This window comes from Macaca fascicularis, chromosome 14 (genome assembly GCF_037993035.2).
Source record: "Macaca fascicularis isolate 582-1 chromosome 14, T2T-MFA8v1.1".
NCBI classification, from domain to species: domain Eukaryota; kingdom Metazoa; phylum Chordata; class Mammalia; order Primates; family Cercopithecidae; genus Macaca; species Macaca fascicularis.
In genome coordinates, this window is record NC_088388.1 from 12,547,520 (window position 1) to 12,562,298 (window position 14,779).

Sequence of the window (14,779 nt, forward strand, 5' to 3'; positions counted from 1 at the left end):
GTCCTTGGGACACAGAGAATTTCCCAGCACTGACTCTACCCTGGTCTTGGTGCCTACCAGGGGCCAAGGCTGGAATGTAGAGGCCCTTAGGCCACTGCAGGAGAGCTTGATGAGGTTGGTCAGAGGCTGGGCTGTGTGCGAGGGGAGACCAAAGGCCACACTCAGAGAGGAAAGGTGCATCCTGGGGGCAAAGCCATGGCAGCTGGGCAGGTAGGGGGTAGCAACACGGGAGCCAACTGCATGGACTCAGGGAGGCTGGGCGACTGACATCCTGGTGTTAAGGTGGGTGATACCCAGAAGCCCACATCTGCCATATCCATTCATTCATTCATTCATCTGGTATTTACTGAGCACCTCCATATGTGCCAGGCACTGTTCTGGGCTTTGGACTTTCAGTGTGAACAAGGCATATACGGTCCAAGCCCTTGTTGAGGCTCATAACTGAGAAGGGCTCCTTAGCATGGCCTTCGAGCCTCCCCCAAATCTGACCAACCTGCCTTCTCCGATGCAGTGCCTCATGAACTGTCCCCCTGCCCTGGCCAAACTGCTGCCCGGTGCAGGACAACGGAGGTGGAGACGATGGAGAGAGGGTGTAAACAGGCGCCAATGTCCCTGGCACCATAACTCCTCCACCCCCCATTGAGCCAGATAGAGGAAGGACGGGCAGGAAACATGAGCTGCAAAAGGACACTCGGAGGAGAAGAAATGAAGACACGAAATAGAGATGAGGTGCCGTGTGTGTGTGTGTGTGTGTGTGTGTGTGTGTGTCTGTCTGTCTGTCTGTGTGTCTGTTCTGTAAGTCTCTGTATATCCATCCGTTTTTGTGTCTATGTGTCCAGCACGGTGGCTCACGTCTTTAATTTCAGCACCTTAGGAAGCCAAGGTGGGAGGATCACTTGAGCCGAGGAGTCTGAGACCAGCCTTGGCAACATAGCAAGACCCCCATCTCTACAACAAATACAAAAAGTCAGTTGGGTGTGATGGTGTGAGCCTGTAGTATCAGATACTCAGGAGGCTGAGATGAGAGGGTCACTTGAGCCCGGGAAGCTGAGGCTGCAGAGAGCCGTGGTTGCACCACCGCACTCCAGCCTGAGTGACAGAGGGAGAGCCTGTCTCAAAAACAAACAACAACCCTGACACTTGGTAATTTCTAAGAAAAAAGGTTTAATGGGCTCACGGCTCTGCAGGCTGTAGAGGAAGTACAGCACCAGTATCTGCTTCTGGGAAGGCCTCAGGAAGCTTCCACTCATGGTGGAAGGTGAAAGGGGAACAGGTATTTCTTTTGTTTTTTTTTTTAGATGGAGTCTTACTCTATTGCTCAAGCTGGAGTGCAGGGGTGTGATCTCAGCTCACTGCAACCTCTGCCTCCCAGGTTCAAGCCATTCTTGTGCCTCAGCCTCCTGAGTAGCTGGGATTACAGGCATGCACCACCACGCCCAGCTAATATTTTGTATTTTTCGTATTTGTATCTTTGGCCAGACTGATCTCAAATTCCTGACCTCGAGTGACCCACCTGCCTCAGCCTCCCAAAGTGCTGGAATTACAAGCGTGAGCCACTGCGCCCAGCCAGGATCAGGCACTTCACACACAGGAGCAGGAGCCAGAGGTGGGGGGTGCCACACACTTTTTAACAACCAAGTCTCATGAGAATTCACTATAGTGAGGACAGCACCAAGCCATGAGGGATCCACTCCCGTGACCCCGTCACCTCCCACCAGGCCCCACCTCCAGCACTGAGGATTCGAATGCAACATGCGATTTGGGTGGGGACAAATACTCAAACCACATCAGGCTGGCTGTGTGTGTGTCTGCGTGTCTAAGAGTCCTGGGTGTTTATGTGAAGATCTGGTGTTTGTGCACGTTCGTTTGTGTTTCCATGTGTGTGGTTGTGTTAGTTTATGTGTACTTCCGTTGGCATTTATGTGCCTAGATGTGTGTGTGCATGCCTTCAGGGGTCTGTGTGCACTTGCGTGTTTGTATTTGCGTGTGCTTTTGTGTTGAGTGCGTGTGTGTGTGTGTCTTTGGGCAGGGAGAGGCTGGCTGATCCTGCACTCGCTCACTCTCCACCTTACTATGGCCATGGCTGGGGCCCAGCCCAGTCCCTTTGGTGACTCACTCCTATTGCTGGGGCATGGACTGGCAGGTCGCCACCCACAGTCTGGGCTGTCACTGGGTCCTGAGTCTGGCTCTGAGACTCTGTGTCTTCTGCTTCCCTCCTCCCACGCTGGGACCAGCTGGAGCCACCCACAGCCCACATGGAGCCCCAGCCAGGCTGTGGACAGTCCCCAGGCCTGCCGTTCAAGACTATGCTGGGTACGGCCAGGCTCTGAGGCCAGCAGCACTGCTCCACAGACCTCCACTAAGGAGCACAAGTGGAGGCAAGGGGTCGGAAGACACCCCCTCTGCATGCCCAGACGGGGATGCAAGGCACAGGGGACACCCCCAACCCAGCGCTGCTGCTGCCTTTCTGCCCTGTGTGACCCTGAGCAGCTCACGCACCCTCTCTGGTCCACACTCCTCATTTATAAGGAGCTGGTGCTAGCAGGGCCACGGCATACAGTTGTAGTGTTGTGCACTGCACAAATGCACCTGGCTGAGGTGACAAAAGGTGCTGAGAGCTGGCCCAGATGCTGGCCCTCAGTCTTGCAGGCTGAGGGCCTATGTCAGGCTGCAACATCTGGAGGAAGAGATACCCTTCTCTTCTCGTGCAGGATGTTGGCTCATCAGGGCCTGCGCTCACCTGGGACATGTAAGGGCCAGCTTGTTCTCTTTCTCACAAACAGGCCGCCCTGCTCTGGTCACCTTGGCTGGGAGGGAGAGTGGCACCAGCCTTTGTGATCAGCTCCCCGCGCCGTGTCGGTGTCCAGGTGGCCATGCGTCCGAGACTCTCCTCTTTCTCCTTGCCCTGAGTCTGCTTTCCTCCCCTTCTCTGGCCCACCGGCCCCTCCCCTGGGGTTGTTCCACCCACACTTGACCAAGTACTTTCCCAAACAGCACGGGCCATAAAGGACCCTTTAAAGGACAAGAAACTGAGTCGGGAGAATGAAGTGCCCATCCATCGTGTCATGGTTCTTCAGAGGTTCCAGCCGAGCCCTTCCGACTCCAAATCTGGCCCAGCTCCTCCACCCCTGCACCCACTGCCCCAGCTGACCCCTCCTTTTTCCAGCCACCCTGATAGTGATGTCACACTTCTCTGCTTCAATGCTGTTTATTTCATTAGGAAAGTAGCCGGGCGGGGGTGTCACCCTGGGGGATCGAGTGGGGGTACAGACGATAGCCTGGCTCCTGTGCCCCAGGGTTGACAAACCTGTGGAGGAGAAGCAGAGGCGAAGCCTGAGCAAGGGGCTCTGGGGTGTTTCTGTGTGCTTGCCTGGCACAGAAGAGGTTCTGAGAGGCCCCCTGATCTCGCACCCCCCACTCGGAAGCGGGGGTCCCCAGGCAGGACTGGCTTAACCCAGGGCTGGGGAGGCAGGGCTGGCCCACAATGGCGGCCCACAGACCAGGAGCAGCTGAGTGTGGGAGTCCCCAGCCCCTTACCAAGGGCTCAGGGCTCAGCTGTGTGCCATGAAGCGGCTGCTGTGAGGTGCGTCCCGGTAGAAGGGGTCGGCTGAGGTCAGGGTTCTGCAGGGAGGCAAGAGGAGAGTGTTGGGGGCGTTGGCAGGCAGGGAGGGACCTTGTCTTCTTCTCTTCTGCCTGACCCTCCCTGAGAGAGCACAGCCAGGGCTCAGCCAGGGCAGCCAAGCCACAAACATTCTTTGCCTGCCAACTCTGGGCATTTGTTGGTATAAATGTAATTTCTGAGGAATTGAATTGAGCAGAAAGGAGCTGAGTGAGGCGGAACCACAGTCCATTCATCTCTGGATCCGTCCCCCCATCCCCCTCTGGATCCAAACCACCCCAGAGCCCCTCGCTCAGATCCTCCCCCTCCAGCCCTCCTGGCCTGGGGTACTGGGGCAGGAGAAGGAGGAGGAGACATCTGAGGGAGGGGTCACTGGACGGAGAGGAGGAGAGGAGTCAGTGCTGGCAGGAGAAGGGACGCCAGAGCCAGCCAGAGGAGATGGGCCTCTCATAGGAATGAACCAGACTAACAGAGCAAGAGAGGAGAGGAAGGGAAAGACCTGGCGCAGGGCCTGGATGAGGGGTAGGGAGAAGGAACAGAGCTGGGGGGAGTGCCACCTTCCCACGTGGGGATGCAGGTGCCGCAGGCTCTCCGTGGGGTTGGGGGCGGCCTCCATGCAGCTGACTGGCTGGCTGAGGGCGTAGCCTCCCGGTATCTGGGGCTGGATGCCACCTCGAGTCCAGCCTTCCCGGTCTAGACCTTTGGGGATGTTCTCGAAGTACCTGGAGGAGAGGAGGGGTCCTTGGCTGGAATCTGGCCTTTGCCCACCTCTGCAGCCCCTCCCGCCCCTCTCCATCGGCCCTCAGATCACCCAGCCTCCCCGCCTTTGCTCATGCTGTCCTCCTCGTCTGACTCTCCCTAAGCCCACGTCCACTGGGTGAAGCCTTACTCGAAAAGCCTGCCCTGCCCTCTGCCTGACGCTGAAACACTCTTTGGAGTGTAAAAGGACAGTTTCAGTGACGCCCTTGTCCCTGGCCTGCCAGCACCTTGGGGTGGGGACCCCGTCTCATCCACTTCTCTAGGCACTTAACTTTCCTTCCATTTCATTTCCATCTCCTTCCATGTAACTGAGCACAGCCAGGTCCGGAAGGTGCAAACACAAGTAAGATGGGGGTCCCACCCTTGAACTTATGAAGAGGGGATGCAGACAGATCAGTGCAGAAATCGGTGATGGCAACCCTGGGGCCCTGCGCGCACCAGAAAGCACCAGCAAGTGTGCCTGACGGCCAGAAGGAGCTCAGGACACGACAGGACACGACAGGCTGGAAGGACCCAGCAGAGAGGGCTGGAGCTGGTCTCTGCCAGAGCCACAGGAGGAGATGTTTGCCTAAGAAGGGGTGGGAACATCGTTGCCCTCACACCCAGACTGAGCCTCTGGCCCTCCCCCCACCTCCATGGGAACTGGAGCAGCCACTGTGCGGCGAGTCAGCTGTGCGAGGCGCAAGCACTGCTCCTCCCCTCTGAGCCTCAGGGGTTAGGCCAGAGGACAACCAGCGGCCCTTCCAGCTCAGACTCTCTGTTGCTCCTCCAGGTCACCGCCCTCCCCTCTTTTCAGTCTCAATTCAAACGTCACCTGCTCAAGGCCACCGATTTCAAATCTGACCCGTGCCCACTGCAGCCCTCCCGATCCCTCTCTCCCTGCCCATCACCTAACAGCTCTCACTAACTGACCGCAGCCACATGCATGCCCCCTCCCATGCTGAGGTCTGAGCTCCGTAGGGCAGGAGCTGCACACACATTCCCAGGGCCTGCAGCAGGCCCTGGCATCCAGTCAGGGCTCAGTTAAAGTCTGTTCCATGAATGGATTCTGGGAGGTATCCTGGAGCAGGGGGTGGGGCAGGGGGAGCCTGAGGAGACAGGGAGGTTGCAGGGACACCTTGGAGGACCAGGAGTTGGAGAGGAAGCAGGGTGGACACAGATGACTGATACTGTGAGGAAAGCTTGCGCTTCCTGGCTTAGAGGAGTTTGTCTGAAAAATTATACTTCCTGGAGCCGGGCAGATCACGAGGTCAGGAGATCGAGACCATCCCGGCTAACACAGTGAAACCCTGTCTCTACTAAAAATACAAAAAATTAGCCGGGCTTGGTGGCAGGCGCCTGTAGTCCCAGCTACTCGGGAGGCTGAGGCAGGAGAATGGCGTGAACTCCAGAGGCGGAGCTTGCAGTGAGCGGAGATCATGCCACGGCACTCCAGCCTGGGCAACAGAGCGAGACTCTGTCTCAAAAAAAAAAAAAAAAAAAAAAAAAAAAGAATTATACTTCCTGGCAGGGCACGGTGGCTCACGCCTGTTATCTCAGCACTTTGGGGAGGCCGAGGCAGGCAGATCACTTGAGGTCAGGAGTTCAAGACTAGCCTGGCCAACACAGCAAAATCCCATCTCTACTCAAAATACAAAAATTAGCTGGGCATGGTGGCACATGCCTGTAATCCCAGCTACTCAGGAGGGTGAGACAGGAGAATCACTCGAAGCCACAAGACGAAAGTTGCGGTGAGCTGAGATCATGCCATTGCACTCCAGCCTGGGCGACAGAGTGAAACGCCATCAAAAAAAAAAAAAAAAAGAAGAAGAAGAATTACACTTCCTTTATACCATTCCTATAATGCTCTCCCCACCCAGTCCTGGCCCCAGAAGCCTTCCCCATGGCTCTGGGGCCACCTCCTCCTGGAAGCCCTCCCTGATGCCCAGGACAGTCACTCTTCATCCAGGGAATGCAAAGCACAGAATTTACCTTCTGAGGGAGCTTCGAGCCCACCAACCATTGGCTGGATGGAGTGTCTTAGCAGATGCTGCTGCTCCAGACTCCCTCAATCTCCCCTGTTCTTTCCATGTCCACCAGCCTGGCCACCAATGCCCTGTACTGCATATCTGTGGGAAAGCTACCCTTGGGATGCTAGAACCTGCTTTGCCTGAGCAAGGAGGCACCTGGGATTTAATGTTGCCTAGGATAACCTTTAACCAATGACTGATGGATGTGGGGGTATAAATACCCCAGCTTTCTCACCTTTGACTGGGGTAGTTCTGAGTTGTGTGCTTTACACTGTTTTCTAGAGTTTTCCCGGTGGAATAGCTGGCTTAGTAACATGCTCATTATTACTGCCTTCCCTCCCTCATCCCACTTCTCCACTCCCACACGCCTAATAACTGCCTAATAATGTGCTTGCACTCCAATCCTTGGCTTAGGGTCTGCTTCTGGGGAACCCACATTCACTCAGCGTTGATCTTCTCCACGAGGCTGTGAGCTCATTACTTATCCTCATTACTTAAAGAGTCTCCGTCTCTTTCTCAAATGGTTTCAGCTTTGGACCAGGAAGCGGACCTCACCCTTGGTTGTAGGTGGTCAGGTATCGCTGATCCCTGTCAGGATCACAGGGGCTCCGGACATACATAGGGTTGTTAAGGCTGAACCCTGTGGGCTCCTGCATAAGGGGGTAGACAGGAGAATTGTCAGGTCAGAAGGGGTGGGGATTTGGGGGTGGAGGTTGGGTGTAGCAGGTCTCACCTTTTTCCCCACAGTCTCCCGGCCAAGCAGGGCAACATTTGTCTGTTGCATCCGATGAAGTGGCTGGAACTGCTGGTGGCTCACGCTGCTGGGTTCTGGGCAGGGAGGGGGCACCTGCAGGGGACAGAGCCACCAGAAGGGAGGCTGAGGTGGCCAGGCTGAGGCAGCAGGGATGGAGAGGGGGCAGGCAGAGGCACACACAGCTGCGACCTGTCCCCAGCCCCAGCGACCCTCCCTTCCCCTTCCAGTCAAGTCTATTTCAGACCACACCCCTCGTCTTCCAGCCCCCAGGAAGGCCCAGTCTCTCCTCGCCCTCCACCTGGGGCCCTACCTCCACATCCCCAAATATTCTAATTCTTCCCATTCCTCAATGCCTGACCCAAATGCCACCTTGTCCCAGAAACCTCCCTGTCTCCTCCCTCCTCTGAGCGAGGAGCCAAGGCCACTCACTTTGGGGTTCAGAATCCTTTCATTCCCTCGGCTGAAGGCTGTTTCCCACTTGGAGCCTCTGGCCAACACAGGTAGGAACTCATCTCCCTGGAGGGAGCAAAGCAGCCACTGGCACCAGGATGTGGCTGCTTCCCCCACCACCTTCCAGAGCCATGTTCTTTTTTTTTTTTTTTTTTTTTGAGACGGAGTCTCGCTCTGTCGCCCAGGCTGGAGTGCAGTGGCCGGATCTCGGCTCACTGCAAGCTCCGCCTCCCGGGTTCGGGCCATTCTCCTGTCTCAGCCTCCCGAGTAGCTGGGACTACAGGCGCCCGCCACCTCGCCCGGCTAGTTTTTGTATTTTTTAGTAGAGATGGGGTTTCACCGTGTTAGCCAGGATGGTCTCGATCTCCTGACCTCGTGATCCACCCATCTCGGCCTCCCAAAGTGCTGGGATTACAGGCTTGAGCCACCGCGCCCGGCCCAGAGCCATGTTCTAACTGCTCCCTGCCAGGCGGTCCCCAGCCTCCCCCTAGCTCAGCTTACGTGCAGGTGAGTCTTGGGGAGGAAGTCAGACTTGGTGACACTCTGGCCCGGGAGGAGGGCCTGGAAAGAGGCCCACAGAGGATGTCAGCTCCCCAGTGGCAGGCTGGGCCCCGGCGGCTCCCACCCGCTCTGCCTCCAGGCCCCTGCAGCTCCCACCCGCTCTGCCTCCAGGCCCCGGCGGCTCCCACCCGCTCTGCCTCCAGGCCCCTGCAGCTCCCACCCGCTCTGCCTCCAGGCCCCGGCGGCTCCCACCCGCTCTGCCTCCAGGCCCCTGCAGCTCCCACCCGCTCTGCCTCCAGGCCCCTGCAGCTCCCACCCGCTCTGCCTCCAGGCCCCTGCTGTGCTGAACACAGAGGAGAACTCAGCTCAAATGGGCATCACTGAGAAAAGGGAAGTGTTTGGGGAGAAGACAGGGGAAGGCATGACCCTGAATGGGACCAGCAGGCCAGGGCTCTTGTCTGAACTCTGAATGACCTTGGCTACACCTCTTCATCTCTTTGGACCTCAGTCTTCTCATCTATAAAACGGGGGAACTGGACCAAAGCAGTGGGTTTCACCTAAGCTCTTTCATCTTGTGCTTGAACAAAGGGCTCTGCAACTCACATTCTTTAGGAAAGCTAGGAACCCTGAGACTGGAGGGCGTCAAGCCCCCTAAAGTTCTAGCAGGAGCCCAGCCGACTTACAGGGTCCCCAGGGAGGGCCTGTGAGGGTGGTTGGAAGACAATGGGGCTCTGGCGGGACTGTTTGGTGAAGCTGCTCCCCTCCTTGGCGCCGATCGAGTTCTTCTGCAAGAAATCTGCAAAGGAAATGTCTCATGTGCTGCCAGGCCACCTGGCCCCCCGCGTGTCCTCCAGAGGCTCAGTGTCCCAGCAGGTGCGGAGCGAGTGGATCCCAAGATCCTGGAGACCTGTGCCATGAGGATCGTGGGTGGCAGGGCGAGGATTCCAGAGTCCAGGCCAGAGGACAGGAGAGGGAGCAGCAGGAAGGGCATGCACCAGCCAAGCCGCCCTCCTGAGAGGCCCAAGGCACCGAGGTCAGCCTGGGAGAGGCGCTTCCCCGCAGCCACCTGTGCATCCTTCTTTCTTCCACTGGTGCCTTCTTAGTCCTAAGCCAGCTCCAGGGCCCCTGGGGCAGGAAGTAGGGAGGTGGATTGGAAGGGCCTACCTGGCTGGTCTAGAGGCTCCCTGAGATACTTGGAATTGTACTCCGAAGTCATGAAGCGTGGGCCCTGGAACACAGAGGTTGGAAGAATGGCGGCACCGGCCCACCAGGGCCCCGAAGGCATGCGGCGGCAGTGGAGTGGCGCCTCGGTTATCTGTGCTCTGAGGAGGCCTGTGTGGGCCACTACAGCACCCTGGACACAAGTCTCTCTGGGGTGGGGCATCGCAGGGCCAGGAATTTCAGCGTAAGAGCACAGTGCCCCTGTGACTATGAATACCACGTCACACCCCACACCAGACTCCTGGTAATGAGCAGGGGGCCCAGAGGGACCGAGATCAGGAGGGGCTGTGAGCGAGAGGAGGAAGGCTGGGGGAAGAGGATGAGCGTTAAAAGGCGAGAAGTCACATTGATGCTATTTTGGAAATAGCCAATATCAAATCCTTTGTTTTCCCGTCTTTCTTGGTGCCCTGAGCTCACACTAAGCTGGCTTCTTGGATAAGTCGGTGCAACACTTTTCTTGAGGTGGGAGGAGGAGGCGGATGTGGCCCCTCTGCCCCACCCCGAAGACCTTAGCCGGGCTGCCACTCACATATCGGAAGTTCTCCCGCTCCAGCGGGCCCTGGCCCTGCTGCTGGTGGAGCAGGGGCACTTCCCTGGGCTCCAGCCCGGTGATGGCCTGGGGCCCATGCTCCTGGGTGTCAAAATGGACCTTCCGGACCTGGAAGGAAGAAGGGCCAATTACAGGTGAGGGGGCGGCAGTCACTGCCTGACTCTGCTTCTGCCCTTGACCTTTACAGAGTACAGTATCTGCAGAGCAGCCAGAGGGGGTCCCTTCACAATGAAACCTGTGCTTCCCTCCTCTGCTTAGAGCTCTGCAGCCTTCCTATCATGCTCACAGGGAATTCCACGTCCTCCTGGTGGCCCACAAGGACCTGAGTGCCTCACCTTGCTCTAGCTGCTCGTCTCCTTTCTGTGCCCCCCTCGGGGCCTTTGCACTCGCTTCTGACACTGCCTGGGCCACTCCTCCCTCAGACAGCTGCATCTGGAGGAGCTGGCCTCCCTCAAGTCTTTGTCCAGTGTCTCCATAGCAAGCTGTTTCCCAACCCTCCTGATTTGCAGGTGCAACTCCTTCACTTCTTATTTATTACTTTTTTTTTTTTTTTTTTTTTTTTGAGACAGAGTCTTGCTCTGTTGCCCAGGCTGGAGTGCAGTGGCGTGATCTCAGCTTCCTGCAACCTCCACCTCCCGGGTTCAGTCAATTTTTGTGCCTCAGCCTCCCAAGTAGCCGGGACTACAGATGCAAGCCACCACATCCAGCTGATTTTGTTGTATTTTTTTTGGCAGAGTTGGGGTTTCACCATGTTGGCCAGGCTGGCCCACCAGCAGTTGGCCTCAAGTGATCCACCCGACTTGGCCTCTCAAAGTGCTGGGATTATAGGTGCGAGCCACTGTGCCTGGCCTTTTTTTTTTTTTTTTTGAGACCAAGTCTCATTCCATTGCCCAGGCAATCTCAGCCTCACTGCAACCTCTGCCTCCCGAGTTCAAGCGATTCTCCTGCCTCAGCCTCCCAAGTAGCTGGGATTACAGGTGCATGCCACCACTCCCAGCTAATTTTTGTATTTTTAGTAGAGATGGGGTTTCTCCATGTTGGCCAGACTGGTCTCGAACTCCTGACCTCAAGTGATCTGCCCACTTCAGAGCCATCATGCCTGGCCTGCAATTCCTTCACTTCTCTTCCTCCCTGCTTCTCCCCGTTATATTTCCTACCACCCATCCCACCCCGCACTCTACCAGCTCTTATCATCTTCAAATACGAAGGAGGATATTCAGAACATACTGGCGGGATGAATGAATGAGTGTCCATTCTGGTGGTGGTGCTGATGATAAGAAGGGTGGTAATAATGAGGACAGAAATGAAAAAGATGGGGCCATGCCTGTAATCCCAGCACTTTGGGAGGCTGAGGCGGGCGGATCACAAGATCAGGAGATCGAGACTATCCTGGCTAACATGGTGAAACCCTGTCTCTACTAAAAATACAAAAAATGAGCTGGGTGTGGTGGCACATGCCTGTAATCCCAGCTACTGGGGAGGCTGAGGCAGGAGAATCACTTGAACCCAGGAGGCAGAGGTTGCAGTGAGCCGAGATCGTGCCACTGTACTCCAGCCTGGGCAACAGAGTGAGACTCCATCTCACAAAAAAGAAAGGAAAAAGATGGGGTGAGGATGTCGATGGTAGGGGACAGTGGTGGTGGTAGGGACGGTGATGGGGCTTGCAGGTGTGGAAGGAAGTGTGAGGCTCATGGGAATGGGACAGCGATGGGGATGGAAATGGAGGCGGAGGTAATGGTGGGGCTGGGGCAGGGAATGGAGGTGGTGGGAATGGTGGGGACAAGGATGAGGACAAAGGGGAGAAAGATGAGTGGCCCCCATCCCTACAATGTGGCTGCTCCATGCCCTGTCACCCCCACCTTGACCAACTGTTGGCAGTGCAGCCCTAGCCCCACCCTACCCTAAGGCTTCCCTCTCCTAGCCCTGGACCAGCACTGACCTCCTTGGTGGGGAGACCTGCACTGGCCTTCTCCCGCCCGTAGCCTGAGCTGGTCTGGTGCATGCTCCAGGGCAGGGGATGCTTGCCGTCAGGCACCTCCAGGGGGCGGTAGCTCTGGCTGGCCACAGACTGGAAATGGTCCTGGGCTTGTTCCCTGAGGGTGAGGAGGAGCTAGAACCCCAGGCCGCCTGCCTCTGTCCTCTGCTCAGGAGCTACCTTCCTCCCTGCACCCTCCCACAGATGACTCAGGGGTCGGCCGTGCCCTGTGTCACCCAGGACCCCCAGCCTAGGCCAGGCAAAGCTCAGGGTCCCCATTCACGGAGCCTGGAGTTGGTCTGATGAGCAGGGCAGGGGCTGGGAAGGAGCCGTACAGACCGTACCCCCTGGCCGGGTTGTCTAAGGCCTCCAGACTGGCTTGGCATGAGACCACGGGCCGGAAATTTGATTTGTAGCCGGTGCCTGTGTGACTGCCCACACGGGGCTTGAAATCCTCTCGACCTGCCAGAGGGGCAACGAGGAGACAGACCCCAAGGTCAAAAACAGGCAGGGCTTCCCAGGCAGGGCCAGCGTCCTCCGAGGGGCACAGGGGTCCCAGTGACAGGAAAGGGCTCAGAGCCACGGGCAGGAGCTTTGCAGGCCTGCCCTTTCAGGACTGATGGCAGGAAATGGAGTGGGTGGGCTGGGGACAAGGTCGGGGTGGCAGAATCACAGTGACAGGGTTGCAGGGACAGAACTGGAGAAGGGAGCAGCCGGGCCGGGCTCAGGGGACAGACGGATTCAGCGTGACAGGTTGCTCTGCAGTGTGACAGCCAGAGGGGCTGCTCCTCCCTCAGAGAGAGCCCCTCCCTTCCCGCCATTGTCCTGGGGGAAGCTGCTGCGCAAAGGTGCCCTCACCGTAGGCTGTGCAGTAGCTGGTGGCGTAGAATTTCAGGGGGTCCGTGTAGCCCCCCGAACTCATCTTCACATAAGGGGAGACGACCCCCAGGGGAAGTTTCCCCATCATGATGCTGTGGGGCAGGGCCCCGGGGGGCCTAAAAAGGAAGCACGGGGAGCCTCGTGGGTCCCAAGCCCAGCTTAGAAGCCCATGGGGCAAAGATCTGCGCCCCCACACAGCTGGCCCCTTCTCCCAGGCCTCTGTCTCTCTGCCCCAGCTCCCACGTCCCTAAACTGAGGGCGAAACTGATCATTCACACTTATCCCAAGAGTCCTCGTGTCTCCTCTCACTTTCCCACACCTTCTTATTAACTCTTCCTGTCTCCATTTACCGCGGGGACAGTGAGGTTTAAAGAGATAAAGGATTTGCTCATAATAGGTGGTACTGCCGGGATTCAGACCTAGATATTTGACTCCTCGGCCCCCGACCTGAACCTTACATATCCACCTCTCGGAATGAATGAGCCGACAACCCGCTATCTGGGGAATTCTTGGCTCCCACCCAAGAAGTCAGGCTGGGACGCTCACTCCCAGCTCCCGGCTCCTCTCTCTCCCTCAGCTCCCATGGCCTTGCCTGCCTCTGGCCTTGCCTGCCTCCCCTGGGAGTTGGCTCCGCTCTCCCCAAGGCCCAACCACAGCGGCCCCACCCTCACCTTTCCTCTGCAGAGGCTCTGAGGTCAGGGAGAGGCTGCAGGAGGCAGAGCTCTGCAGAGAAGCCAGCCCTCCTGGAGGTGGCCAAGCAGGAGAAACAATGTGTAGCCTAGCAACTGGTGCCTAGCAACAGCGTCCCCAGGCCTCTGAGCCCTTCTAGGGCCAGGGCCCACTGAGGGACTGACCTGGCCAGGAGGGGAGGGTCAGGAGCTGCCCCAGCAAGGCCCTGCCTCCAGGGCTCCAGCCCCCACCTCTGGCCTCCTCCACAGGGCTGGGAAGAGTTGCTGTCTGCATGACATAAAATAAAAGATAATCCCGAACACTCATTCCCATAAAGTACCCACTTCTCGGCAGATACTTTACATCCTCTATCTCTGTCCTCTGAGCAGCTCTTCAGTAGCTATGATTATCCCCATTTTCACTGGGGGAACATGAGGCTTAGAAAAGCAAAGTGACTTGACTCCAGAGATCTCGCAATCAGAAAATAGCCAAGTTGAGATTCAAACGTGGGTGGATCTGGATCCCGCTCTTCTGCCTCGCGGTAAATCAATGTTTACTACGTTCCGCTGGAGCCACATCTGTGCTAAGCCCTTTAACACACATTACGTTGTGTACTCCCCCAAACCACCCTCTGAACTGGGCACTATTATTGTAGGGCCAATAAACTGCAGCAGTTAAGAGTGCGGTTCAAATCCGATCTGTCACCTTTGATGAGGTACTTATCCTCTTCACGCCCCCATATCCCCGTCTTCACAAGAGATGTGACTGCACCCACCTCACAGGGCTGCTGGCAGATTTAGCAAGAGCATGGATTCAGTACCTGGCAGGTAGTAAATGCTCATTTTTTTTTTTTTTAAAGAGAGACAGGATCTTATGCTGTCACCTGGGTTGGAGTGCAGAGGCACCATCATAGCTCAGTCCAGCCTCCAACTCCTAAGCTCAAGCAATCCTCTTGCCTCAGACGCTCAAGTAGCCGGAACTACAGGTGTGTGTTCCCCCATGCCTGACTTGCTTATTTATTTATTATTTGTTGTAGAGACAGCATCTTGCTATGTTGCTCAGGATGGTCTTGAACTCCTGGCCTCAAGTGATCCTCCTGCCTCAGCCTCCTGAGTTGCCAGGATTACAGGAACAAGCCACCACACTCGGCAAATGCTCAATTTGTAAAAACTGCTGTACTTTCAGCCTTATTTTGCAGATAGGAAAGGTGAGGCTCAAGGGCAAGCAGCCCAGGCCCCACAGTGGGTGGAGATGGAGCCTGGACTCAAATCTGAGTGCACAAACTCCACAGTGACAAGCTTCTTCCGTGACAGCCTGTTTGCCTCAAATTGGCTTTCGGGCTTGTAAATGGTGTAACAGTTGGATCTCTGGGTGGGGTGGGATAGCCCTACTT

At 56.7% G+C, this 14,779-nt stretch overlaps 1 protein-coding gene across 1 annotated transcript; it reads right to left on the bottom strand.

Moving 5' to 3' along the window:
• Positions 1 to 3,189: 3,189 nt before the first annotated feature.
• SAXO4 (stabilizer of axonemal microtubules 4) lies at positions 3,190 to 12,854 on the bottom strand. Its single transcript, XM_005577643.4, has 13 exons — positions 12,697 to 12,854; positions 12,183 to 12,300; positions 11,803 to 11,956; positions 9,843 to 9,971; positions 9,257 to 9,320; positions 8,776 to 8,888; positions 8,093 to 8,152; positions 7,571 to 7,657; positions 7,121 to 7,234; positions 6,943 to 7,037; positions 4,177 to 4,341; positions 3,538 to 3,621; positions 3,190 to 3,307 (listed from the first exon to the last, which is right to left on the bottom strand). Exons 1-12 carry the CDS (start codon positions 12,803 to 12,805, stop codon positions 3,552 to 3,554), a joined length of 1,278 nt encoding a protein of 425 aa, XP_005577700.3. The 5' UTR covers positions 12,806 to 12,854; the 3' UTR covers positions 3,190 to 3,307; positions 3,538 to 3,551.
• Positions 12,855 to 14,779: the final 1,925 nt, after the last annotated feature.